At 42.2% G+C, this 27937-nt stretch overlaps 1 protein-coding gene across 1 annotated transcript; it reads left to right on the forward strand.

Moving 5' to 3' along the window:
- Positions 1-26729, forward strand: LOC139174753 (disintegrin and metalloproteinase domain-containing protein 2-like). The gene is made up of 20 exons (XM_070765299.1): positions 1-17; positions 880-941; positions 1902-1980; positions 3023-3099; positions 4268-4445; positions 5201-5257; positions 5520-5591; positions 6775-6941; positions 8974-9055; positions 10178-10314; positions 11784-11964; positions 12712-12807; positions 14814-15012; positions 16548-16653; positions 19030-19213; positions 21276-21356; positions 22404-22515; positions 23898-24084; positions 25607-25645; positions 26686-26729. Exons 2-20 carry the CDS (start codon positions 886-888, stop codon positions 26690-26692), a joined length of 2097 nt encoding a protein of 698 aa, XP_070621400.1. The 5' UTR covers positions 1-17; positions 880-885; the 3' UTR covers positions 26693-26729.
- The last annotated feature ends 1208 nt before the right edge of the window (positions 26730-27937 follow it).

Genomic DNA, 27937 nt, shown 5'->3' on the forward strand with positions numbered 1-27937 from the left:
ACAGCAGTGGAAATCAGGTATTTCTATGGGTTTTTTCCTGATCCGTTGTCAAAGTTGCAGCTAGTTTCACTGTCACTTTCAGCCCCCGCCTGCCCGCAACTTCAAATCCGCTGAGGGTTATTAAGCTGATACCCACTGGGGAACAATTTGTAACACAATTTCTTTCTTTTTTTTAAATTTATAAAAAAGTTTTTATTTATAAACATGACACACAAAACAAACATTGGACATTTGTATTTACAAATCTGTGTTACATTTCTTTTTGTGCTCGCAACCTATTGCACAATTATTTTACCTATTTATTGTAGACCGGTCGTATACATTGATCTTATTTTTATATCTAATCCTTTATCTGTTTTCCCTTAACGGTTCCATTTGTCACCAAGAAATATCTCTATCTTTTAAAAAACAAACAAACTTTTCACTCCTACAACTATTATTATGACTAGAATAGAATAGAATAGAATTTGGAATGAAGAATAGAATAGAGTAGAGTAGAATAATAGAACAGAGTAGAGTAGAAAAGAATAGAGTAGAGTTAGAAGAATAGTATAGAATAGAATAGAATAGAATACCTTATTGGCCAAATGTGATTGGATACACAAAGAATTTGTCTTGGTGCAGATGCTCTCAGTGTACATAAAAGAAAATACAAGTTTCATCAAGAATACTAATGTACAACACATAATGATAGTCCGGTAAACGTTTATTATTCAATTATTTAATTATTCAATTATTCAATTATTCATACCTTGCTTACAGTTTGTGCTGCTTGAATTTTGGCTTGATTATTAAAAAAATTATGGTTTGCACTGCTTGGATTTTGCAATATGAATAAAGCAACAAGAATAATATCCAACCCCCTTTTGGTTGTTTCAGGAGAGGATGTCATTTGACATGAACATAGAAGGGAAATCCATTTCAGTTTACCTGAAGCAACAGTGAGTAAGAGAAACGATTGGAAGCCTCTGCCTATTTTGGAGTTAATTCATATGTTTAAGGCAGTGTTTCCCAACCTTGGCCACTTGAAGATATTTGGACTTCAACTTCCAGAATTCCCCAGCCAGCGAATGCTGGCTGGGGAATTCTGGGAGTTGAAGTCCAGATATCTTCAAGTGGCCAGGGTTGGGAAACACTGGTTTAAGGAACCACGTAAACGGTTTATTTTATTTTAAAAGATAACCACAGAGGAACAGAATAAAAATATTAATACAGCTGTCATTGGCTTATATACAGAGGGTGGACAAAAAACCTGGAAACACCTTGCAGCTCTTCCGTGGAATCCAGATTTGTGAAGCTCCCTTCGAACAGTTTTTGTGGAAACTGGGTTCTGTACGTGTCTATTGAGCTCTGCAGTGATTTTAGGAGCTGTGGTCTTGCGATCCGCTCTAACAATTCACTTTAGAGTCCAATGGTCTCTATGTCAATTTCCCCATGCCTGGCGACATAGATGGGTTTTCAGGAGTTTGCGAAAGGCAAGGAGGGTGGGGCAGTCTGAATCTCCAGGGGCAGTTGATTCCAGAGGGTCGGGGCCGCCACAGAGAAGGCTCTTCCCCTGGGCCCCGCCAGACGACATTGTTTGGTCGGCGGAACCCGGAGAAGGCCAACTCTGTGGACCTAATCGGCTGCTGGGATTCGTGCGGCCGAAGGCGGTCCCGGAGGTATTCTGGTCCGATGCCATGTAGGGCTTTATTGGTCATAACCAACACTTTGAATTGTGACCGGAAACTGATCGGCACTCCAAGGCCGTGGAGTGTTAACGAGACATGGGCATATCTGGGAAAGCCCATAATTGCTCTCGCGGCCACAATATATACTATTGGGTTGTATCATGTAATATGTCCTTTCTCTCTCACCTCACTTTGTCCTGGACCCGGTATCCGTCTGCTTTTTTTCTGTAGAGCCTTCCTATCCAATAATTTCAGAGTTTACACATACAATAAAGACGGGACGCTGGTGTCATTTGTCCCAGCCAACCAGGTAAGATTTCTCCGAGCTGGGAAGTAAGCATTTTCTTAATCTGACGATGGTTTGATTCCACTAACCCACCGATTCTGAAAAAAACAATCCCTTGATGATTGGAGTTTTAATTCATTGGCGATCAGATATGCATTAGTTAGGCATATAAATAAAATAAATAAATAAATACTGAAATAAATGAATATCTGCAGGATATTCTAATTTTTCGAGTTTCACCTGTATTCTCATTGTGCCCAGAGCGCGAGAAACTTGAAAATGTCCAAAGATACTTCACCAGAAGAGCCCTTCACTCCTCCACTCGAAATAGAATCCCCTGTGAGACTAGACTTTCAATCCTGGGCCTAGAAAGTTTAGAACTAAGACGCCTTAAACAAGATCTAAGTATTGCCCACAAGATCATATGCTGCAACGTCCTGCCTGTCGGCGACTACTTCAGCTTCAACCACAACAACACAAGAGCACACAACAGATTTAAACTTAATATTAACCGCTCCAAACTTGACTGTAAAAAATATGACTTCAGTAACCGAGTTGTCGAAGAGTGGAACTCATTACCGGACTCCAAAGTGTCATCCTCAAACCCCCAACACTTTACCCTTAGATTATCTACGGTTGACCTATCTAAATTCCTAAGAGGTCAGTAAGGGACGAGTACAAGTGCACTAGAGTGCCTTCCGTCCCCTGTCCTATTGCTCTCCTATATCTCCTATACCTTTCCTCTATTCCTATATCTCTTCTTCTATTCTTTCATTGATATATTCTATTCCTATATCTTCTTTTCTATTATTTCTTAGATATATTTTACTATGAGTATCTCCTCTATAACCTTCATCATGTATTTTATGTGTATATTGATATATACCCACTAAAACCCTCATTGTGCATTGGACAAAATAAATAAAAATAAATAAAAATAAATAAATATTGAACTCACAGCCTCCTAATTGTGAGACTAGAGCTTCACCTCTAGGCCGCCGCACTCGTCTCCGGTACTTAGATGCCCCTCATTAAGCATAAACCCTCTTGTTTATTCTTTTTATAGCGGGATTGCTATTACCAAGGCTATATAGATGGCCACACAGATTCAATTGTGATGCTCAGTTCCTGCTCTGGGCTCAGGTGAGTCCAGGTAATTTCCCTTTGAGCGAACCACTCCTGTTCCTCAGCCCAACTCTTAACTGCATTTTCTCCTCTCCAGAATAATAGAGTTGGAAGGGACCTTGGAGGTCTTCTAGTCTAACCCCCTCCTGCTCAAGCAGGAGATCCTACGTCAGAAGTTCCCAACTGGAGGGTACGAAAATATATTCCAGAGGGAGTGAAAACTTGGGCTTAGAAGTTTCAAAATTATAGTGTACAGTACAGTGTTCTCTCGATTTTCGCGGGTTCAAGCTTCGCGAAAAGTCTATACCATGGTTTTTCAAAAATATTAATTAAAAAATACTTCATGGGTTTTTTCCCTATACCATGGTTTTTCCCGCCCGATGACGTCATACGTCATTGCCAAACTTTTGTTTGCCTTTAATAAATATTTTTTTTAATAAACTTTAATAAATAAACAGGGTGAAATTGCAATTTAGGGGTTTAAAGTGCTAAGGGAAGGCTTCTGATACTGTTCATAGCCAAAAATAGTGTATTTACGTCCGCATCTCTACTTCGCGTAAATTCGACTTTCGTGGGCGGTCTCAGAACGCATCCCCTGCAAAAATCGAGGGAACACTGTATATGCATAATTATATTTGATTTAAAAAAATGGTGCCTCCTCCATTTCTCTTCCAAATTTATTTTTTCCTCTTAGCTCCAAGGTCTCCAGAACCCCATGCAATAAAATAAGTTTATACTTTGCAAACACCAGGAAATGGAGTTGAATGAACCACGATTCCAATAACTGTGGACTGCCACATTATCGTATATTAAATTACTCTTCTTTAGCTTCGAGGCCCAACAGAATAATGCCTGGTTTTCATATTTTGTTTTGTTTTGTTTTGTTTTGATTACTTTATTTTATTATTACTGTACTTTACTTCATTTTATTATTTTATTACTTTACTTTGTTTTTTATTTTATTTTATTTTGCTTTATTTTATTGTTACTGTACTTTATTATTTTATGATAGCCTTCCATCTGATAATCAGCTCTAGGCAACTAACATTAAACCCACAGAGAGAAATCCAACCCCCTTGCCTTTTCAAATGTATTTCCCTTACTTAAAAAAACTAAGACAAAAACACCATCTTGCTAACGGTGCTTTATTTCTTTTAACTTTATTTATGCTTTTTCTGCCCAACAGTGGGGTGATACAGATTCAGAACGCCAGCTACGGAATTGAGCCGATCGAGTCGGCCTCTGGTTTCCACCATCTTGTTTTTCGGATAGAATACAATGATACTGGCCTTCAGTTTTCGAAGCAGAATTATTCCATTAAATGGACGACCACGGTGATTTCAAAGAAAGACCCATTGCAACCTGTGAGCATCACTCATTTTATTTCTTTACTTATTTACTTATTTACTTACTTCTTTACTTCTTTACTTCTTCTTTACTTTTTACTTACTATTTACTTATTTACTTATTTACTTACTTACTTATTTACTTATTTACTTACTTACTTACTTACTTACTTATTTACTTACTTATTTACTTATTTACTTACTTACTTATTTACTTATTTACTTATTTACTTACTTATTTACTTACTTACTTATTTACTTATTTACTTACTTACTTATTTACTTACTTACTTACTATTTACTTACTTACTTATTTACTTATTTACTTACTTACTTATTTACTTATTTACTTACTTACTTACTTATTTACTTACTTACTTACTATTTACTTATTTACTTATTTACTTATTTACTTATTTACTTACTTACTTACTTACTTACTTATTTACTTACTTATTTATTCATTCATTCATTCATTTTTCTCAACTATGTATTGATGGTATACAAAGATAAAATAATATTTATATACATGATACTAATAAAAAAGAAACATTAGGACAGGGGACAGAAGGCACGCTGGTGCACTTATGCAGGCCCCTTACTGACCTCTTAGGAATCGGGAGAGGTCAACAGTGGATAGTCTAAGGGTTAAAGTTTTGCGGGTTAGGTGGGGAAACCGGGTGAAAGCATTGAGCGCATATAAGAGGTTGGCTAGTCCTGGAACCTTCCCCTAATAATGGTGTTTTAAACTTTCTTCCCTTGAATGAAAACAGATTAACTTTGCCGTGCTCAAATTTGTGGAAATGCATGTGGTTGTGACCAAATCTCTGGTGAGTTTTATTTTTGTTGGCTCTGCTTACTTAAAAGGTTTCCAAACTTGGAGTTGAATAGAATAAGGATAGCAACACCATCTGTAAATACACATTTATTTATTTATTTATTTATTTATTTATTTATTTATTTATTTATTTAGTTAGTTAGTTAGTTAGTTAGTTAGTTAGTTAGTTAGTCAGTCAGTCAGTTAGTCCAATACACAATAATACACAATGATCAAAGAAGAAATGAAGTTTTTTCCCTTTTCTTTTTTTGCAGTATGATTATATGGGCTCCAATGAAGATGTGGTCACGGGGAAGATCATGCAGCTTATGAATTTTATCAATACGGTGAGTTGTGCCTGTGTATGTGCTTGTAATCTCTACACCAGCCCTGCTTAGAATGTCATGCTCCTATTTAGACCCACACTGGGCTGATTTTGTCCCCCAATAGCTCGCTCTACATGTAGTGTTCTGTTCTTCCTCTGAAATAATAACATTGGCAACCTAATTGCATCCTGGCTTCAGTCAGCATCAGGGAAATGGAAGAGGGACTCCTTCCCCTCCCCTCCCCTCTTCCTTCCTTCCTTCCTTCCTTCCTCCCTCCTTCCTTTCCTTCCTTCTCCTTCCCCTTCCCTCCCTCCCATCCTTCCTTTTACTTCCCTGCTTTCCTTCTCCTTCCTTCCTTCCTTCCTTCCTTCCTTCCTTCCTTCCTTCCTTCCTTCCTTCCTTCCTTCTTTATTATTTTTGTAAATAACTCAAGGTGCCAAACACACACACAATACTCCTTCCTACCCTTGACCCCACAAGAAACATGTTAGGTGGGTTGGTCTAAGAGTCACAAGTTCAGTCACCCTGCTAGTTTTAATCCCTAGGGGAGAACTAGAACTCCCAGTCTCCTGTTGATTGGCCCAAAGTCACCCAGCCGGCTTTCATGCCTAAGGATGAACTAGAACTCCTAGTCTCCTGGTGATTGGCTGGCCCAAAGTCACCCAGCCATCTTTCATGCCTAAGGCGGGACTAGAAGTTACAATCTCCTGGTGATTGGCCCAAAGTCACCCAGCCGGCTTTCATGCCTAAGGCGGGACTAGAACTCCTAGTCTCCTGGTGATTGGCTGGCCAAAGTCACCCAGCCATCTTTCATGCCTAAGGCAGGACTAGAACTCCCAGTCTCCTGGTGATGATTGGCCCAAAGTCACCCAGCCGGCTTTCATGCCTAAGGCGGGATTAGAACTCCCAGTCTCCTGGTGATTGGCCCAAAGTCACCCAGCCGGCTTTCATGCCTAAGGCGGGACTAGAACTCCCAGTCTCCTGGTGATTGGCCCAAAGTCACCCAGCCGGCTTTCATGCCTAAGGCGGGAATAGAACTCCTAGTCTCCTGGTGATTGGCTGGCCCAAAGTCACCCAGCCATCTTTTATGCCTAAGGCGGGACTAGAACTCCCAGTCTCCTGGCTTCTCACCACTAGACCAAACTGTCTGTTTTGAATCTGGGCTGTGAGCCTCTCCTGAATGGATTCTTGCTCCCGTTTTCAGATGTTTTACAAACTCAACATGAAGCTTGTCTTGTCCTCGTTAGAGTTATGGATCAAGAAAGACAAGATCCCCCTCACGGGGAGCACCGACACGTTGCTGCAACAGTTTCTGAGCTGGAAAAACGAGCACCTGGCTCTGCGGCCTCACGATATGGCTTTCCTATTCGTGTAAGGAAAATCCGTCCTCCCCCTCGAAGAAAGGAAGGGATGAGGGCAGCGGTGGGTGGCTACCGGAACGATAAAGGAGGCCACACCGGTAGCAAACATTGGACTGCGTGTGCAGCTTTGCTTCTCCTGTGTGGACATGTGCACTTTGCGGGGTGTCTTGCGGAATCCTGTGTCCAGTTTATTTATTATTTAATTTATTTATTTATTTTGTCCAATACACAATGGGGGTTTTAGTGGGTATATATCTATATACACATAGTAAAATACATGATGAAGGTTATAGAGGAGATACTCATAGTAAAATATATCTAAGAAAGAATAGAAGAGAAGATATAGGAATAGAACATATCAATGAAAGAATAGAAGAAGAGATATAGGAATAGAAGAAAGGAATAGGAGATATAGGAGAGCAATAGGACAGGGGACGGAAGGCACTCTAGTGCACTTGTACTCACCCCTTACTAACCTCTTAGGAATCTGGATAGGTCAACCGTAGATAATCTAAGGGTAAAGTGTTGGGGGTTTGGGGATGACACTATTGAGTCCGGTAATGAGTTCCACGCTTCGACAACTCGGTTACTGAAGTCATATTTTTTACAGTCAAGTTTGGAGTGGTTAATATTAAGTTTAAATCTGTTGTGTGCTCTTGTATTGTTGTGATTGAAGCTGAAGTAGTCACCGACAGGCAGGACGTTGCAGCATATGATCTTGTGGGCAATACTTAGATCTTGTTTAAGGCGTCTTAGTTCTAGGCTTTCTAGGCCCAGGATTGAAAGTGTAGTCTCGTAGGGTGTTCTGTTTTGAGTGGAGGAGTGAAGGGCTCTTCTGGTGAAGTATCTTTGGACATTTTCAAGGGTGTTAATGTCTGAGATGTGATATGGGTTCCAAACAGATGAGCTGTATTTGAGGATGGGTCTGGAGTTCTGGAGACCTCACCTACAAAAAGAGATGGATCAAATTGAATGGGTCCAAAGACGGGCGACAAAAATGGTGGAAGATCTTGAGCATAAAATTTATCAGGAAAGACTTCATGAACTCAATGTGTATAGTCTGGAGGACAGAAGGGAAAGGGGGGACATGATCGAAACATTTAAATACGTTAAAGGGTTAAATAAGGTTCAGAAGGGGGGGAAGTGAACATAAGAACAAGGGGGCACAATCTGAGGTTAGTTGGAGGAAAGATCGGAAGCAACGTGAGAAAAATATTTTACTGAAAGAGTAGGAGATGCTTGGAACAAACTTCCAGCAGACGTGGTCGGTAAATCCACAGGAACTGAATTGAAACATGTTTGGGATAAACATAGATCCATCCTATAGGCTGTATATATGTTTATCCACCCTATAGGAAAGGGGGGACAGAAGCATTTAAATAGGTTAAAGTGTTAAATAATTTTCAGGAGGGGAGCGTTTTTAATAGGAAAGTGGGCACAAGAACGCGGGGGCACAATCTGAGGTTAGTTGGGGGAAAGATCGGAAGCAACGTGAGAAGATATCATTTTATTGAAAGAGTAGTAGATGCTTGGAACAAACTTCCATCAGACGTGGTCGGTAAATCCACAGGAACTGAATTTAAACCTGCCTGGGATAAACATAGATCCATCCTAAGATAAATACAGGAAATAGTAAAAGGGCAGGCTTGATGGACCAGGAGGTCTTTTTCTGCCGTCAATCTTCTATGTTTCTATGTCTTTGCTTCTGCGTATGCGCAGGAAGCAAAATCTTGCGCAGGGATGCATGCGCACTTGAGATTTCAGCGATTGTTTGCTTCCGCGCATGCGTGGAGGCCAAAATTTTTTAAAACCACCAAGATCCCTCTCTTGCGTGTCACCTCGTGAGATTTTGCTTCCTGTGCATGTGCAGAAGCAAAGACACACTCGGACACGCATGCGCGCATGCAGGAGAAGTGAAGTTGGGCGCGCGGCACGCCAGTGGCAGCAGGAATGGGAATCCCCCCCTGGATGTGGGGAGGGTCTCACTACAAAAACCGGAGATGATGGCACCGACCCCTGAACAAGCAAATTCTTCCTTTCAGTTATAGGAACAAGGCAGATTCTGTCGGGGCAACATTTGCCAAACAGATGTGCTCCAAATCCAGTTCCGCTGGAGTCGCCATGGTAAGAGAGCTGATACGGCTCGTGGTTATTATTCCCCACTTCTGGGTTCTGTTTGCCAACCCGCAGTCGGATGGGCCACAGCTTAAACTCCTAAATAGAAATGGTCTTTGGCTCCGTTTGCTGAGGAAGGCATAGCTCAGTGATGGCGAAACCTTTTTGGTCGGTGTGCCCAAAGGGTGCGTGGGCGCCAGTGAAGGGCTGCAAAATTGTTTACTTCCCCGCTGTGGGCGTGGCTTATTGGGTGGGTGGGGCTTTCCAGCCATGTGATCAGGTGGGAGTGGCTTGACAATCCTTCCTCCCACTTAGGACTGTATGACTGTAACTTGTTACTTGTATCCTAAGATTTTTATTAATATTGATTGTTTCCTCATTGCTTATTTGACCCCTATGACAATCATTAAGTGTTGTACTACATGATTCTTGACAAATGTCTCTTTTTCTTTTATGTCCACTGAGAGCATCTACACTAGAGACAAATTCCTTGTGTCCAATCATACTTGGCCAATAAAGAATTCTATTCCATTCCATTCCATATATTCTATTCTATATATTCTATTCTGTTCTGTTCTATTCTATTCCATTCCATTCTATTAGTTCTGTCTATTCTATTCTATTCTATTCTATTCCATTCTTCTATTATTTCTGTCTATTCTATTATATTCAGTCCTATTCTATTCTATTCTATTCCATTCCATTCCATTCCATATATTCTATTCTATATATTCTATTCTGTTCTGTTCTATTTTATCATGTGACCTTAAAGCTTAAAGGTTATATGACTGGCTTAAAGGTGGCCAACTTGATGTCACTCAGGTCAAGGGTTAGGGTTAGGGTGCCTGGCCTCTCCACGCCTCAAAGAGATACAATTTTCCTCTCTATTTACTGTTACTGAACAGCCAAAATATACTCTTTAATTCTATGTATCTGTGCTGTAGGTGTACATACATATTACACACAGGCACACAAAAATATACATTATCTACTATATGAACTATACATGTAAATGCAATAAATAAATAAATAAACTTCCGATCAAATCTTAAAGGCTCATCAGAGCCCAGAACATTCTGCCTTTGGTTGTTAAGCAGTTTCCACTTTTCATGGATTTCTGCTTTCTCTCAGTTTCAAAACGGGATGACCTTGGAAGCCTTCTCGGTTATAGTGGCGCAGTTGCTGGGGTTTAGTGTCGGACTGTATTTTGATGACACCAGACAATGTCATTGTTCGGGGACGGTCTGCCTGATGAACACCAGAGCAGCGTAAGTCTTTCTATTTAGCATTTTGCCTTTAGACTTAGTAGGCGCAAAGTTGACTCAGCCTTCCATCTTTCCGAGGTGGGTCAAATGAGGACCCAGATTGTCGGGGGCAAGAGGGTCATTCTGTAAACAGCTTAAGGAGGGCTGTAAAAGCTCTATAAAGTCTAAATGCTCTTACTATTGCCCTTCCTTCCTTCCCTCCCTCCCATCCTCCTTTTTACTTCCCTGCTTTCCTTCTCCTTCCTTCCTTCCCGCCCTCCCTCCTTCCTTCCTTCCTTCCTTCCTTCCTTCCTCCTTCCCTCCTTTCCCCTAGCCTGGCCATCCCTCCATTTTACTATCCCCCTTCCTTCCTTCCTTTCCATTCCTTCCTTCCTTCCTCCTTCCCTCCTTTCCCCTAGCCAGGCCATCCCTCCATTTTACTATCCCCCTTCCTTCCTTCCTTCCTTCCTTCCTTCCTTCCTTCCTTCCTTCCTTTCCATTCCTTCCTTCCTTCCTCCTTCCCTCCTTTCCCCTAGCCAGGCCATCCCTCCATTTTACTATCCCCCTTCCTTCCTTCCTTCCTTCCTTCCCTCTTTCCTTTCCCTTTCTTCCCTCCCTCCTTCCTTCCTTCCTCCTTTCCTCCTTTCCCCTAGCCAGGCCATCCCTCCATTTTACTATCCCCCTTCCTTCCTTCCTTCCTTCCTTCCTTCCTTCCTTCCTTCCTTCCTTCCTTCCTTCCTTCCTTCCTTCCTTCCTTCCTTCCTTCCTTCTTTCCTTCCTTCCTTCCTCCCTCCCTCCCTCCCTTCCTTCCTTTCCCTCCCTCCCTTCCTTCACAGTGCTTTTACAGCCCTCTCTAAGTTGTTTACGGAATCAGCGTATTGCCCCCAACAATCTGGGTCCTCATTTTACCCACATCGGAAAGATGGAAGGCTGAGTCAACTTTGAGCCTACTTTTGACAACAAACATTTTATAATATTGTCAAACTGTTTAGTAAGGCTGTATTAGTATTGTTCTTCTCATCTTTCCTATTACCTATCTCCTTTTCTATTTGTGACTAAAACTTTGTTGCCTGTATCTTTACGATTGGGGCAGATTGCCATGACCGCCGCTACCGATGCACTGCGCGTGCAGCTTCGGTTCTCTTGCGCTGTGTGTACGTCGCAGTGTATTTTTGCTCTGTGCGCATGAGCAGAAACAAAATTTTGCCAGGCATGGAGAAGAGAACTCCTGCAGAAATTGAGAAAACACAACTATTAAATATAAAGAAAAAGAGTTTGTTGCCTTGAAACAGGCACCAAAAAGAGATTTAAGAAAGGAATATCTGTTCTTAACTAAGAAATGGATTGGGAGAGGAATTAATTTTAGATGGCCAGAAGGTATAATGTCGGTACGGCATGAGCAGAGATTGCGACTGGACACGGTTAACAAGGCTGAAACTTTCTCCAGACAAAATTTTGCCAGTCAAAGGCTGCGTTATTTTTATCCCTTTCAGACAGTCCAGTGGCATCAAGACCTTCAGCAGCTGCAGCGTCAAAGATTTCCAGAATTTCCTGAACTCGGCGTGGTCGCAGTGTCTCCACAACAAGCCACATTTTGATATCTCCTACCGAGCGCCCCTCTGCGGCAACCACGTGGTGGAAGACGGGGAGCAATGCGACTGTGGCACAGTGCAGGTTTGCAAGAAAAAGGGGGAAGGGGGAAATCAGAGGAGAGGAAAAAGAAATGATAGAATAGAATAGAATAGACAGAAATAATAGAATGGAATGGAATGGAATAGAATGGACTGAATATAATAGAATAGACAGAAATAATAGAAGAATGGAATGGAATGGAATAGAGTAGAATAGAATAGAATAGAATAGACAGAAATAATGGAATGGAATGGAATAGAAGAGAATAGAATAGAATAGATTGAATATAATAGAATAGACAGAAATAATAGAATGGAATGGAATAGAATAGAATAGAATAGATTGAATATAATAGAATAGACAGAAATAATAGAATGGAATGGAATACAATAGAATATAATAGATTGAATATAATAGAATAGACAGAAATAATAGAAGAATGGAATAGAATAGATTGAATATAATAGAATAGACAGAAATAATAGAAGAATGAATGGAATGGAATGGAATAGAATAGAATAGAGTGGCAAGGGACTTTGGAGGTCTTCTAGTCCAACCCTCCGCTTAGGCAGGAAACCCTACATCACTACAGACGAGTGGAACAGAGTTTCTTCCCAGAGTCGTGGGTGCTCCATCTTGGAGGCTGCCCCCCCCCCAAAAGAAGACTGGGCATCTATTTGTCTAGCAGGGGGTTGGACGAGAAAACCTCCGACGTCCCTTCCCGCCAGATGATTCTGTGCTCTATGATGCTCAGCTCTCCTCTCTCCCACGTATTTCTCTTGTTTGCAGGAATGTGAAAAACATCCTTGCTGTGAGTCGGATTGCACCTTGAAAGCAGGGAAGCAGTGTGCCCAAGGAGAGTGCTGTCTGCTGGGAACCTGCAAGGTAAGGGCGGGCCCAGGTGGGACGGTGCAGAAGCCATGGGCACTTGTTACTCGCTGCCATCTAGTATGGCCGCCATCTTGGTTTTTTAAAACCTTTATGTGACCCCTCGACTGAATATAAAGCATAGCAGAGTTGGAAGGGATTATTTGTCCTCAGCAACAGGAAATTTCTCCTGAGTTCTAGCTTGGATTTCTCTTCGATACGTTTCCATCTGTTATTTCTGGTCTTACCTTCAGGTGCTGTGGAGAGTAGGTTGTTGTTGTTGTTGTTATAATCAATACAACACAGCAAACGAGATCACTATGCTGGATTTCATCACCAGTTGGATTCTTCTTCTTCTTCTTCTTCTTCTTCTTCTTCTTCTTCTTCTTCTTCTTCTTCTTCTTCTTCTTCTTCTTCTTCTTCTCCTTCTCCTTCTCCTTCTCCTTCTCCTCCTCCTCCTCCTCCTCCTCCTCCTCCTCCTCCTCCTCCTTCTCCTTCTCCTTCTCCTTCCTCCTCCTCCTCCTCTGGTTCTTCTTTTGGTTCTTCTGGTTCTTCTGGTTCTTCTGGTTCTTCTGGTTCTTCTGGTTCTTCTGGTTCTTCTGGTTCTTCTGGTTCTTCTGGTTCTTCTTCTTCTTCTTCTTCTTCTTCTTCTTCTTCTTCTTCTTCTTCTTCTTCTTCTTCTTCCCTTTCTCCTTCCTCCTCCTCTCTCCCTCCCTCCCTCTTTCCACTCTAATTTCTGTGTTTGATGTTGGTAATGAAACTTCTCAAGAGAGGAACTGCAATACTTCCCAACACTTTGGCACCAGACTTCTCCCTAATATAATACAGGTAGTCCTGTTGTGAGTCCAGGTGTACAATGAATGAGCTGGAAGGGACCTTGGAGGTCTTCTAGCCCATCCCTCTTGCTCATGCAGGAGACCCTGAACCATTTTAGTTAAGTGATTGTCCAGTCTGTTCTTAAAAACCTCCAGTGATGGAGCGCCCACGATTTCTGGAGGCAAGCTGTTCCACTGGTTATTTGTCTGACTGAGTGTTATATAGGGTTTTTAGTTGTACTTTTTAAATACATTAGATTTGTTCTACATGCTTTGTTTTTTATACTTATTCCGTGAGCCGCCCCGAGTTTTTGGAGAGGGGCGGGATACAAATCTAACAAATTGAAATTGAAATTGAATTGTCCTCCCTGTTGTTCTGTCAGGCTCTCTGGTAGACTCCTCCCAAAAGTTCACAGGTACAAATTTCAGACACACACACGTTTGAAAATTGAAAACAATGTTCTTTATAATGAAAATTCACTTAACCTAAGCCCTCTTTTTGTATAGCCAAGAGCACTCGTCTCCAAACAAACTGGTAATTTGTACAAGTCCCTTATCAGTTCTGTGATACTTAGGTTGCAGCTGTGAGGCAATTCACAGTCCTTCTTCTTTCACAAAGTGAAACACACTTTGCTCTGGTTTAGTTTCAAAGCGGGGAAAAATCAGCACACAAAAGGTCAAAGTCAGTAAAGCAGTCACGAAACACAACGATCAGATAATCCTCCACAATGGCCAAACCCACAGGCTGCTCTTTATAGCAGCCTCACTAATGACCACAGCCCCACCCAACCACAGGTGGCCTCATTTTCTTTGATAATAATCTCTCTGTTGTTGCTGCCTATGCATTGCTCTCCGCATGCGTGGCTGTATAATTAACTCTTGTTCCGAATCCAAGGAGGAGCTAAACAATTGATCTCCTTCTGAGCTGTCTGCCCCACTCTCCTCCTCCCTGTCACTCATGTCTTCTTGGTCAGAGGAGCCTTCATCATCAGATTCCACCGGGAGCAAAACAGGCCTGCAGCATGTGGATGTCTCCCCCACATCCACAGTCCTTGGGGCAGGAGCAGGGCCAGAGCTAACCACAACAACTGTTGGGAAGTGTCTCCTTAATTCTCCAAAATTCAGACGTCTACCTGTACGCAGCTTGATTCCTGGTTTTGGTTAATTTACCGGAACTCACGCCGCAGCCTTGTTCTCTCTGTCTTGCAGTTGAAGACCAAGGGAACCTTATGCAGAGAACTGGAGGACACGGAATGCGACCTCAAGGAGTTTTGCAACGGTACCTCGGCCGAATGCTCGGAAAACCATTACGTAGAGGATGGACACTGGTGCGAACACCGAACAGGGATTTGCATGCACGGACGGTGCCAAAGCGCAGACCGGTGGTGCAAGAAAATATTCGGACCACGTAATAAATGTTTCTCTCCATTTAATCTCTTCTGCTTTCTGTCGAGGCAGGACACGCAGGCATTGTAAAAATAGAAGGTTTATTCAGCTCTGGTAGAAAGGCAACAGCTGGTGTGCCGGCAGCTGCTTTTATACAGGGCTGTGTAGTGTTTTAGCCACTGGTTCATTCTCCCGCCTTGGAGAATGGACAATGAGAGAGAGAGAGAAAGAGAGAGAGAGAGGGAAAGAGCAAGAGAGAGAAAGAGAGAGAGAGAGAGAAACAGAGAGAGAGAAAGAGAGAGAGAGAGAAAGAGAGAAAGAGAAAGAGAGAGAGAGAAAGAGAGAGAGAAAGAGAGAGAGAGAGAGAGAAAGAGAGGGGGAGGGAGGATTGATGGATGGATGGAGCATTGATCAGAATTTATTATTTATTTATTTATTATTTATTTATTATATTTGTATGCCGCCCCTCCCTGAAGACTCGGGGTGGCTAACAACAATAAATATTAAAAATAATATTAAAAAATAATCTAAAAACCCCCAATTTAAGAGACCTATCATACAAACAAGCATACCATGTATAAATTCTATAAGCCTAGGGGGAAGGGAAAAATTTCAATTCCCCCATGCCTGATGACAGAGGTGGGTTTTAAGGAGTTTACAAAAGGCAAGGAGGGTAGGGGCAGTTCTAATCTCTGGAGGGAGCTGATTCCAGAGGGTCGGGGCCGCGACAGAGAAGGCTCTTCCCCTGGGTCCCACCAGACGGCATTGTTTAGTCGACGGGACCTGGAGAAGACCAACTCTGTGGGACCTGACCGGTCGCTGGGATTTGTGCGGTAGAAGACGGTCTTGCAGATATCCTGGTCCGGTGCCATGAAGGGCTTTATAGGTAATAACTTCTTAATAGGTAATTTACTTCTTAATGGCGGTAAAAGAACCTTTTCTTTAAAATAATATTAGAAGCAATGCCATAGAGCAGTGATGGCGAACCTCTTTTTCCTCGGGTGCCAAAACAGCATGGCCGTGCGCTATTGCACATGTGCCCACACCCATAATTCAATGCCCGGGGAGGGTGAAAACAGCTTCTCACCAAAATCTCTCGCATGCATGCGTCTCCTCGTGAGATTTTGCTCTGCGCATGCGCACGAAGCAAAAATATGAAGAATTGAAGAAAAAATATAAGACTGGCACAGTAGCAGCCATGCGCAAATTGCGCAATCTGGCAGCTGCTACCGGTGCACCGTCCCCAGGGGTGGGCTGCTGCCCAGACTTAGGGGAACACAGTGGGGTAGCGAAAATGGCCCTCCACCCCAGAGCACCCAATTTGCACCGAAAGATGTTGAAAGAAAATGCGGTGCATCCCGCATAAGTAACGCCCACAGTGTGGTAGTAAAAGTTTTGGTAGCCCTTCACCGGCCGTACCGTACTGGTAGCAACCTACTACTGGGAGTGGGCACTACTTTCAGCTGACAGCCCCCTCCCAAATAGCCAGAATGGGTCGTCTTCGTAGGCTTCGGCCAGCCTCTATTTAAAGCTTTGGACCTGTGCTGTGTTTTGCAGAATCGAAAAGTGGCTCCCTTCAATGCTACGAAGAAATTAACAGCCAGAAGGACAGGATGGGTCACTGCGGTTCTACTGCAAGAGGATACCAGGACTGCCAGTGGGAGTAGGTTGCTACTAACACTAACAAACTAACTAGACTGTTTTCAGTCTTTTCAAGTTCCCCAAGGGTTACGCTCTGGCATAGTTGCTCCAGTCATGATAGGGTGGAAAATGTATCTGTCTTGAGTCGGAATTAGTTCAGTACCAGAATAATACTATTAGGGAAAGCAAGTAGGATGCTTGGCTGCCTAGCTAGAGGTATAACAAGCAGGAAGAGGGAGATTATGATCCTGCTATATAGAGCGCTGGTGAGACCCCATTTGGAATACTGTGTTCAGTTCTGGAGACATCACCTACAAAAAGATATTGACAAAATTGAACGGGTCCAAAGATGGGCTACAAGAATGGTGGAAGGTCTTAAGCATAAAACGTATCAGGAAAGACTTAATGAACTCCATCTGTATAGTCTGGAGGACAGAAGGGAAAGGGGGGACATGATTGAAACATTTAAATATGTTAAAGGGTTAAATAAGGTTCAGGAGGGAAGTGTTTTAATAGGAAAGTGAACACAAGAACAAGGGGACACAATATGAGGTTAGTTGGGGGAAAGATCAGAAGCCACGTGAGAAAATATTATTTTACTGAAACAGTAGTAGATGCTTAGAACAAACTTCCAGCAGACGTGGTAGATAAATCCACAGTAAATGAATTTAAACCTGCCTGGGATAAACATATATCCATCCTAAGATAAAATAAAGGAAATAGTATAAGGGCAGACTAGATGGATCATGAGGTCTTTTTCTGCCGTCAGACTTCTATGTTTCTAATGTTGTGGCCTGTTGGCTGCTGAACCCAGCAGCAGCCGAATCAGATGGAGCTCGGCATGGGAGTAAGGGTCAGCATTAAAGTATCTGAGGGGGAAAAGGGAATGGAGCTGGCATAGAGAAATAAAGAAACATAGAAACATAGAAGACTGATGGCAGAAAAAGACCTCCTGGTCCATCTAGTCTGCCCTTATACTATTTCCTGTATTTTATCTTAGGATGGATCTATGTTTATCCCAGGCATGTTTCAATTCACTGACTGTGGATTTACCAACCACATCTGCTGGAAGTTTGTTTCAAGCATCTACTACTCTTTCAGTAAAACAATATTTTAGAGAGAAAGAGAAACAGAGGCGGAGCATGGGCTGTTTGTCAACCCTCAAATGCAGAGTCAACAGCCTCCAGATCTGGAGGTGGCTGATGCGGAAGAGGAGGAACAGCTGGGTCTTGTGCCCGACACACGGATGTACAGAAGGAAGAGAGGAGAGGAGAGCAGTGGAAATCTATGGGCTGGTCCTTAGGATGGAAGAGCCACCGCTGCTAGCGAAGCCCCACCCTAGCTCTGGGATAAAAGGCAGGGGGCGGAGATGAATAGAGCACAAGAATAGAGCTTTCAAGAAGAGACTGGACTGTTATCTGTCAGAAATGGTGTGCGGGGTTTCCTGCTTGGATGGGGGGGGGGGGGCTGGACTAGATGACCTACAAGGTCCCTTTCTGTTCTGTCGGGCTCTCTGGTAGAATCCTCCCAAAAATGCACAGGTACAAATTTCAGACACACACACACGTTTGAAAATTCAAAACAATGTTCTTTATAATGAAAATTCACTTAAACCAAGCCCTCTTTTGGTATAGCAAAGAGCACTGGTCTCCAAACAAACTGGTGATTTGTACAAGTCCCTGATCAGTTCTGTGATACTTAGCTTGCAGCTGGGAGGCAATTCACAGTCCTTCTTCTTTCACCAAGTGAAACACACTTTGCTCTGGTTTAGTTTCAAAGCGGGGAAAAATCAGCACACAAAAGGTCAAAGTCAGCAAGACAGGCACAAAACACAACGATCAGATAATCCTCCACAATGGCCAAACCCACAGGCTGCTCTTTATAGCAGCCTCACTAATGACCACAGCCCCCCCCCCCACCACAGGTGGCCTCATTTTCTTTGATAATAATCTCTCAGTTGTTGCTGCCTATGCATTGCTCTCCGCATGCGTGGCTGTATCATTAACTCTTGTTCTGAATCCAAGGAGGAGCTAGATAATTGATCTCCTTCTGAGCTGTCTGCCACACTCTCCTCCTCCCTGTCACTCATGTCTTCTTGGTCAGAGGAGCCTTCATCAGCAGATTCCACCGGGGGCAAAACAGGCCTGCAGCATGTGGATGTCTCCCCCACATCCACAGTCCTTGGGGCAGGAGCTGGGCCAGAGCTAACCACAACAGTTTCCAACTCTGTTAATCTGAAACAAATGTGGCTTAAACAAAAAAAAAGCAAGCAATGTTCATTCATCCTCAAACAAACCTAGTTGTATGTTGCCCGAGGTTAGAATATTGGTTCTTCAAGGACACGAGTAGCGGATGTAAAACTGCTCGAATCTCTCTTTCTTTATCTTCTTTTCTGCAGGGACCTGAGGTGTGGAAAACTGGTTTGTGACTATCCGAATAGAGTCCCTTTCTTTTTGGAAAACGCCGCCATCATTTATGCCAAGGTGCAGAATCGCTTGTGTGTCACTTTGGACTATTTGAAGGGTCCAGGGATCAAAGATCCGTTTCTGATTCACGATGGTTCGTCCTGTGGAGAAAACAAGGTAAACTTCTGAAATTGGGTCACAGGAAGATAAGTGACCTGCCTGATACGGGCTCTGATTTAGTGGCCTGTCACAATGGATCCGCTTTTTAGCTAATGGATCAATGTTTTATTTTTCTTCCAATATGGCATTCCTATCCCAAGGAGATGAGAAGAGTCAAAATGTTGCTTAGACTCAATTGATAAGAACGAAAGCTTTGATTCTCTCTCCCCCCTCACTTTCTCTCCCTCTCTTTCCCTCTCTCTAAAATAAATAAAATAAAAAATTAGTAATAATCTGGATAGGTCAACCGTAGATAATCTAAGGGTAAAGTGTTGGGGGTTTGGGGATGACACTACGGAGTCCGGTAATGAGTTCCACGCTTCGACAACTCAGTTACTGAAGTCGTATTTTTTACAGTCAAGTTTGGAGCGGTTAATATTAAGTTTAAATCTGTTGTGTGCTCTTGTGTTGTTGTGGTTGAAGCTGAAGTAGTCGCCGACAGGCGGGACGTTGCAGCATATGATCTCGTGGGCAATACTTAGATCTTGTTTAAGGCGTCTTAGTTCTAAGCTTTCTAGGCCCAGGGTTGAAAGTCTAGTCTCGTAGGGTATTCTGTTTCGAGTGGAGGAGTGAAGGGCTCTTCTGGTGAAGTATCTTTGGACATTTTCAAGGGTGTTGATGTCTGAGATGCGATATGGGTTCCAAACAGGTGAGCTGTATTCGAGGATGGGTCTTATTATAATTATTATATATTATTATATTATATATTATTATATATAATATTATATATTATAATAATAGTAATAATAGTAGTAATAGTAGTAGTAATAATAATAATAATAATAGTGATAATAATGATAATAATAATGTTCAACTTGTGATATTATGATATTTGAAAGCCATCATATAAATCCAATTTTCTGTATTATTGTTTTTTCTGAATAAAGTACTAATACTAATAAATACTAATACTAATATTAATACCAGTAAGGGCCAGTAAGGGGCGTACATAAGTGCACTGGTGTGCCTTTCGTCCCCTGTCCAATTGTCTTTCCTTTCCTTCACCTATCATATATATTCTCTTCCTTTCATATATCCTCTCCTCTAAGTTCACTTTACCCTTATATATATTACTACATGTCTATTTTTCTTCCTATATATTTGTGTATTGGACAAATGAATAAATAAATAAATACCATCCTGCCATATACAGTGTTCCCTCGATTTTCGCTGGGGATGCGTTCTGAGACCGCCTGCGAAAGTCGAATTTCCGCGAAGTAGAGATGCGGAAGTAAATACACAATTTTTGGCTATGAACACTATCACAAGCCTTCCCTTAACACTTTAAACCCCTAAATTACAATTTCCCATTCCCTTAGCAACCATTTAGATGATTACTCACCATGTTTATTTATTAAAGTTTATTTTAAAAAATATTTATTAAAGGTGGATGAAAGTTTGGCGAGGACATATGACATCATCGGGCGGGAAAAACCGTGGTATAGGGAAAAAACCCGCAAAGTATTTTTTAATTAATATTTTTGAAAAACCGTGGTATAAACTTTTCGCAAAATTTGAACCTGCGAAAATCGAGGGACCACTGTATCTGAAACGCCAGCAAACCTCCTCCCCTACCTATGCCAGGTCCTCGGGAAGAACTCAATACGCTGAACAAAATGCTAAATCCGTTCTGAACCTCTGGCTGATTGGAATGGAGCATAATTGGTGGGCATTGGATTTGTTATTATGTACTGTTTTATTGTTGTTGTGAGCCGCCCCGAGTTTGCGGAGAGGGGCGGCATATAAATCCAATAAATCTAATCTAATCTAATAATTAACTAATTAATTAATTAAAAAGAGAAAGTAAGCCAGCAAAAACTCCAAGGGCAGACTTGATGCCCACTGGGGCTTTGCTGTCATTCCTTGTCTATGTTTCAAGTCATCCCAAATGGCTTTTAACCCTATCATTTAATCCTACCGTTTCTTTCAACGTAAGCTTTGGTCGCTCTCATTTTTTCAAATGAGATGCATTTTAATTTTTTGCTTGTGTCAATTTCATTCCCCCCTCACCTCTGTTAAGATCTGCATGGGCCAGAAGTGCGTCGATCGAGCCGTAGTCAGACCAAACTGTAACGCCGAAACCAAGTGCCACGGGAAAGGGGTGAGTCAGTAATAAAATTTGTCAAAAAGGTTTTGTTCACTGTTGTGTACCTACATTGGTTTCACCACCACGTCTCCTTCTGGGTCTTCTCCTCCTTTTGAGCAGCGGCAAATAAACACAGGTGAAGGGTGAAGCAAAACACCTCTGAAGAGTGTTCGGAAACTTCAGATCGTGCAAAATGCAGCTGCGAGAGCAGCTTTCCCAAATAGCCCATGTCACACCAACACTCCACAGTCTGCATTGGCTGCCGATCAATTTCCGGTCACAATTCAAAGTGTTGGTTATGACCTATAAAGCCCTTCATGGCATCGGACCAGAATATCTCCGGGACCGCCTTCTGCCGCACGAATCCCAGTGACCAGTTAGGTCCCACAGAGTGGGCCTTTTCTGGGTCCCGTTGACGAAACGATGTCATCTGGCGGGACCCAGGGGAGGAGCCTTCTCTGTGGTGGCCCCGGCCCTCTGGAACCAGCTCCCCCTGTAGATTAGAACCTGCCCCCACCCTCCTTGCCTTTCGCAAACTCCTTAAAACCCACCTCTGCCGTCAGGCATGGGGGAATTGAGACATCTCCTCCAGGCCTATATAGTTTTATGTATGGTATGCTTGTGTTGTATGTTCTTTTAAATGATGGGGTTTTTTAGATTTTTAAATATTAGATTTGTTCTCTGTACATTGCTTTATTATTGTTGTGAGCTGCCCCGAATCTGCGGACAGGGGCGGCATACAAATCAAACCAAATCAATCAATCAATCAATCAATCAATCAATCAAATAAACAAATAAAAAAATAAAAATAAATAAAAAATAAATAAATAAAATAAATAAATAAAATAAATAAATAAAATAAATAAAATAAATAAAATAAATAAAATAAATAAAATAAATAAAATAAATAAAATAAATAAAATAAATAAAATAAATAAAATAAATAAAATAAATAAAATAAATAAAATAAAATAAAATAATAAAATAAAATAAAATAAAATAAAATAAAATAAAATAAAATAATGTTTTTCTTCCCATTCCTCTTTCTCGGATACAATTCAGAAGTGCAACAACAAAGGCCATTGTCACTGTAACCCGGGATGGGCTCCCCCGGACTGTCGCTTACCGGACGAAGGCGGCCTCGGCGGAAGCATCGACAGCACTTTCCGAAGCGGTGGGTGCCCTCGCTTGGACAGGTTTTAACGAGAAGAAGTTCACACTGCAGCATAGAAGCAGCACATGGGGCTAGCTCGGCTCTGCAGTGATGGCACGGGCAACTTGCCACAACCGATTCGCCACGGCCAACTTGCCACGGGACAACGACCACGGGACAATTCAATCCTCCAAGTTAATTACTTAAAGTTCTAACATTTGTTTTAGGCAGAGAATTAACCTGCCGTACAAGAGAATTATATACAGTATATGGTGTACAGTATATATATATTATATTATAGGTTATACAGTATATATATATTTCTGTGGGCAAAGTTGGCCATGGTGAGTTACATGGAGTAGGGTTTCCTTTTGTTGAACTTTAAACAATATTTAGCTTCCCAACAGGTTCCCAGGGTTTAATATTGTGAAAGAGGAGGAAAAGGAGTCTATCTGGTTTCTTTGATTATATGTATTTCAATCATCCTTTCTTATGCACCTCTTAGTCCTTTCTACTTTAAAAGCGCTCCAAGTGAGACATTCTTCCCCTCTAGAAAAGTTATTATTCCTTTCCTCCTACCCTCCCTCCCTCTTTCTTTCTTTCTTTCTTTCTTTCTTTCTTTCTTTCTTTCTCTCTTTCTCTCTCTTCCTTCCTTCCTTCCTTCCTTCTTTCCTTCCTCTTCTCTTTTCTTTTTCCTTCCCTTCTCCCTCCATTCCATCCCTCCCTCCCTCTTTCTTTCCTTCCTCCCTCTTCTCTTTTTCCTTCCCTTCTCCCTTCCTTTTCTCTCTTTTCCTTTTCCTTCCCTTCTTTTTCTCTCTCCCTACCTCTCTCCCACTCTTCCTGACCTTCTTTCCTTTTTCATCAAAACCTCTCCCTCCCTTTTCTTTTTTTCTTCCTTTCTCTCTCCTTCCCTCCCGCCCTCCACCTCTCTTCTCTTTTTCCTCCCTCCCTCCCTCCCTTCCTTGTCTCTCTTCTTTTTCTTTTCCTTCCTTCCCCCATCCTCCCTCCCTCCCATCCTTCTCATCCAAACCATCATTCCTCCTTTCCTCCCTCCCCTCCCTTCCTCTCTTTCCTTCCCTCCCTCCTTCTCTCCCATTTTCTATTCTGCAAGTTGTTTTTTGAGAAAGCTGCAAGTAGAACCTTTGATGGTATAATTTTATTATAATGATTGAAGTTCCACTTTTGGTTTCAGTGTTATACCGACCCTGGATTTGACGTTGCATCATATTTTCCATTGAAAATTGCAGAGAAAGTTTGCTAATTTCCTTCTGGATTCAGACAGTTCATTGTTTCAGGGACTTGATAAGATTTGTTTCATCCGAATGGATAAAGAATTTTGGGGATAAGTTCTTTCCCCATTTTCGTTGGAATTTTTTTTGACAGTGTGGTTCTTTCTTTTCTAGTTATTGTCCGGAGCAACGATCGCCCCAAACCGTTTTCGACGAGAAACTGGCTCCTCGTGGGTTTCTTTGTCTTTCTGCCCGTTGTGATTGGCGCCATCATCTTAACCATCAAACTGAGACAAGCCTTACTAAACTCCAGTGTGGAGGAGGAAAAAGAAGAGGAGGAGGAAGAATACGACACAGAAGGGTAAAGCAACCAGACCGGAATGTCCAGGGCCACCTTCTCAGAACAACAGAGGAGTAGGAAGGGACCTTAGAGGTCTTCTAGCTCAACCCCTTTCTCAACAGCCATCAATGTGAAGCACATTTTGCTTTTGCAAACCTGGATGACTTCTAGTGGGGAGTAGTTTGTGTGCTTCTATGATAGTTTGCATGTAACTATTTATCCACTGGATTTTTTGGAGTATAAGATGCACTTTTTTTCTCCCTAAATGAGGTTGAAAATTTGGGTGCGTCTTATACTCTGAATGTAAATTTTTTCCATAGCTTCCCCCCCCCCCCAGCTCTAACTAGGTGCTAATAATCTTCCCAGCTCTTACCTTGCAGGCTATTCTATTGTAATTCTATTCTATTTTAAATTCTATTTCATTCTAAATTCTATTTTATTCTATTCTAAATTCTATTCTATTCTAAATTCTATTCTGTTCTATTCTGTTCTATACTATACTATACTATTCTATTCTCCTCTCCTATTCTATATTCGATGCTATGCTAGGCTATGCTATGCTAGCTTAGTCTAGTCTAGTGTAAATTCTATTCTTGTTTATTCTAAATTCTACTCTATTTTAAATTCTATTCTATTCTAAATTCCTACTCTACTCTACTCTACTCTATATTCTCTATTCTCTACTCTCTACTCCCTATTCTCTACTCTCTATTCTCTACTCTCTTCTCTCTACTCTCTATTCTCTACTCTCTACTCCCTATTCTCTACTCTCTATTCTCTACTCTCTATTCTCTACTCTCTATTCTCTACTCCCTATTCTCTACTCTCTATTCTCTACTCTCTTCTCTCTACTCTCTATTCTCTACTCTCCACTCTCTACTCTCTATTCTCTATTCTCTATTCTCTATTCTCTACTCTCTATTCTCTACTCTCTTCTCTCTACTCTCTATTCTCTACTCTCTACTCCCTATTCTCTACTCTCTATTCTCTACTCTCTATTCTCTACTCTCTATTCTCTACTCCCTATTCTCTACTCTCTATTCTCTACTCTCTTCTCTCTACTCTCTATTCTCTACTCTCCACTCTCTACTCTCTATTCTCTATTCTCTATTCTCTATTCTCTACTCTCTACTCCCTATTCTCTACTCTCTATTCTCTATTCTCTACTCTCTTCTCTCTACTCTCTCTTCTCTACTCTCTACTCCCTATTCTCTACTCTCTATTCTCTACTCTCTACTCTCTACTCCCTATTCTCTATTCTCTACTCTCTACTCTCTTCTCTCTTCTCTCTACTCTCTACTCTCTACTCTCTATTCTCTATTCTCTACTCTCTACTCTTTACTCTATATTATCTACTCTCTACTCTCTATTCTCTATTCTCTACTCTCTACTCTTTACTCTCTATTCTCTACTCTCTATTCTCTACTCTCTACTCTCTACTCTTTACTCTATATTCTCTACTCTCTACTCTCTATTCTCTACTCTATTTCACATGGTTCCCCAAGGATTATTTTAAAAATGCGTATCTTTTCTCCGTTTTCAGATCGAAATTTCCAGAAGGTCAACAGTCCGAGAGCGCAAGGTAGGTTTCTGTGTGTTGCATTCTGCGCCCGTCCCTGTGTTTCCTTTTGGCTCGAGTAAGTGGGGGAGGCTCATCATGCTATCATGTTATCATCCAGCCATTACCGCTCAACATAAAGTTTATGGTTCTTACCCTGAAGCCTGATGCCTTTAACAGCCACGTCTTTACTGTAGGCGGTATTCACTAACTTTCCGTACCGGTTCGCAAACGTGAGCATGCTACGCTCACAGGTTCCACTTTGGTGCATGCTTATGGGTCTTCCGTGCATGCGCTTTGCTCAAGCACGCAGCTTGCACACATGCGCAAGGCTTGAAAATGTGCCTAAATAGGACGGCACAACGCTGGGGCATTTGGGCAGACCTGCTGCAACCTCACCCTCAGGTCGCTACTACTAGTTCTCCCGAACCAGTCCGAAACGGCTGAAACATAGAAACATAGAAGTCTGACGGCAGAAAAAGACCTTATGGTCCATCTAGTCTGCCCTTATACTATTTCCTGTGTTTTATCTTAGGATGGATCTATGTTTATCCCAGGCAGGTTTAAATTCAGTTCCTGTGGATTGACCAACCACGTCTGCTGGAAGTTTGTTCCAAGCATCTACTACTCTTTCAGTAAAATAATATTTTCTCACGTTGCTTCTGATCTTTCCCCCAACTAACCTCAGATTGTGTCCCCTTGTTCTTGTGTTCACTTTCCTCTTAAAAATACTTCCCTCCTGAACCTTATTGAACCCTTTAACATATTTAAATGTTTCGATCCTGTCCCCCCTTTCCCTTCTGTCCTCCAGACTATACAGATGGAGTCCATGAAGTCTTTCCTGATACGTTTTATGCTTAAGACCTTCCACCATTTTTGTAGCCCGTCTTTGGACCCGTTCTATTTGGTCAATATCTTTTTGTAGGTGAGATGAATATCATCTCTGACAGGAGTGGTGAGAGGTATCTTGGAAAGAAGAAACCGCAACCAATTTGCACGGATTTTCCACCTGGTGTCTGTTTACACTAACTCTTCTCCTCTGTTTTTGCTCTTAATTTTTGCAGTGTATAAGCGGTGACCTCAGACGTTGCCAGAAAGTGAACCCATTTCCAAAGGGCTGCAAAAGATCTCAGGAAAACAAAAGCTATTTCCCCACCTTCTGTCTGAGCCGTCCACTCCATCTCTTTCTTTATACTGTAATATAATTATTCAGACAGTTCAGTATCTACAATAAAATGCTTTTATGCTACAGTACCGTGACTTAAAATGTCAGTTGTTTGGGGTGAAATTATGCGGGCCAGAGGAAAGATGTGGTAAGCGACCGGTTAGGTCCCACAGAGTTGGCCTTCTCCGAGTCCCGTTGACTAAACAATGTCATTTGGCGGGACCCAGGGGAAGAGCCTTCTCTGTGGCGGCCCTGACCCTTTGGAACCAACTCCCCCCAGATATCAGAGTTCCCCCCACCCTCCTTGCCTTTCGTAAGCTCCCTAAAACCCACCTCTGTCGTCAGGCATTTTCTCACATTACTTCTAATCTTTCCCCCAACTAACCTCAGATTGCGCCCCCTTGTTCTTGTGTTCACTTTCCTATTGAAAACACTTCCCTCCTGAACCTTATTTCACCCTTGAACCTATTTAAATTTTTCGATCAATTTACGAAAAACAAGGAAGGTTGGGGCAGTTCTGATCTCTGGGGGCAGTTGATTCCAGAGGGCCGGGGCCGCCACAGAAAAGGCTCCTCCTCTGGGGCCCGCCAGATGACATTGTTTAGTTAACGGGACCCGGAGAAGGCCAACTCTGTGGGATCTAACTGGTCGCTGGGATTCGTGTGGCAGAAGATGGTCCTGGAGATATCCAATGCCATGAAGGGCTTTATAGGTCATAACCAACACTTTGAATTGTGACCTGAAACTGATCGGCAACCAATGCAGACTGGGGAGTGTTGGTGTAACATGGGCATGAGCGACTGTGAGCAATGACTCCCTGTCCAAATAGGGTCGCAACTGGTGCAGCAGGCGAACCTGGGCAAACGTCTCCCTCGCCACAGCCGAAAGATGATATTCCAATGTTAGCTGTGGATGGAGGAGGACGCCCAGGTTGCGGACCCTCTCTGAGGGGGGCAATAATTCTCCCCCCACCCAGGGTAATGGATGGACAGATGGAATTGTCCTTGGGAGGCAAAACCACAGCCACTCCATCTTGTCGGGGTTGAATTTGAGTTTGTTGACACCCATCCAGACCCCAACAGCCTCCAGGCACCGGCACATCACTTCCACTGCTTCGCTGACTGGACATACCTGCTATCTTGCACATGTTT

This window comes from Erythrolamprus reginae, chromosome 12 (genome assembly GCF_031021105.1).
Source record: "Erythrolamprus reginae isolate rEryReg1 chromosome 12, rEryReg1.hap1, whole genome shotgun sequence".
Taxonomy (NCBI): Eukaryota; Metazoa; Chordata; class Lepidosauria; order Squamata; family Dipsadidae; genus Erythrolamprus; species Erythrolamprus reginae.

What these genes read in the sequence shown, in the direction of transcription:
- LOC139174753 (XM_070765299.1), top strand. Translation starts at nt 886, where the DNA reads ATGTCATTTGACATGAACATAGAAGGGAAATCCATTTCAGTTTACCTG. An exon ending in AGTTCCTGCTCTGGGCTCAG is followed by an intron (nt 3,100 to 4,267) that starts GTGAGTCCAGGT and finishes TCTGCCCAACAG; the next exon opens with TGGGGTGATACAGATTCAGA. An exon ending in CAAGAAAATATTCGGACCAC is followed by an intron (nt 15,013 to 16,547) that starts GTAATAAATGTT and finishes TGTGTTTTGCAG; the next exon opens with AATCGAAAAGTGGCTCCCTT.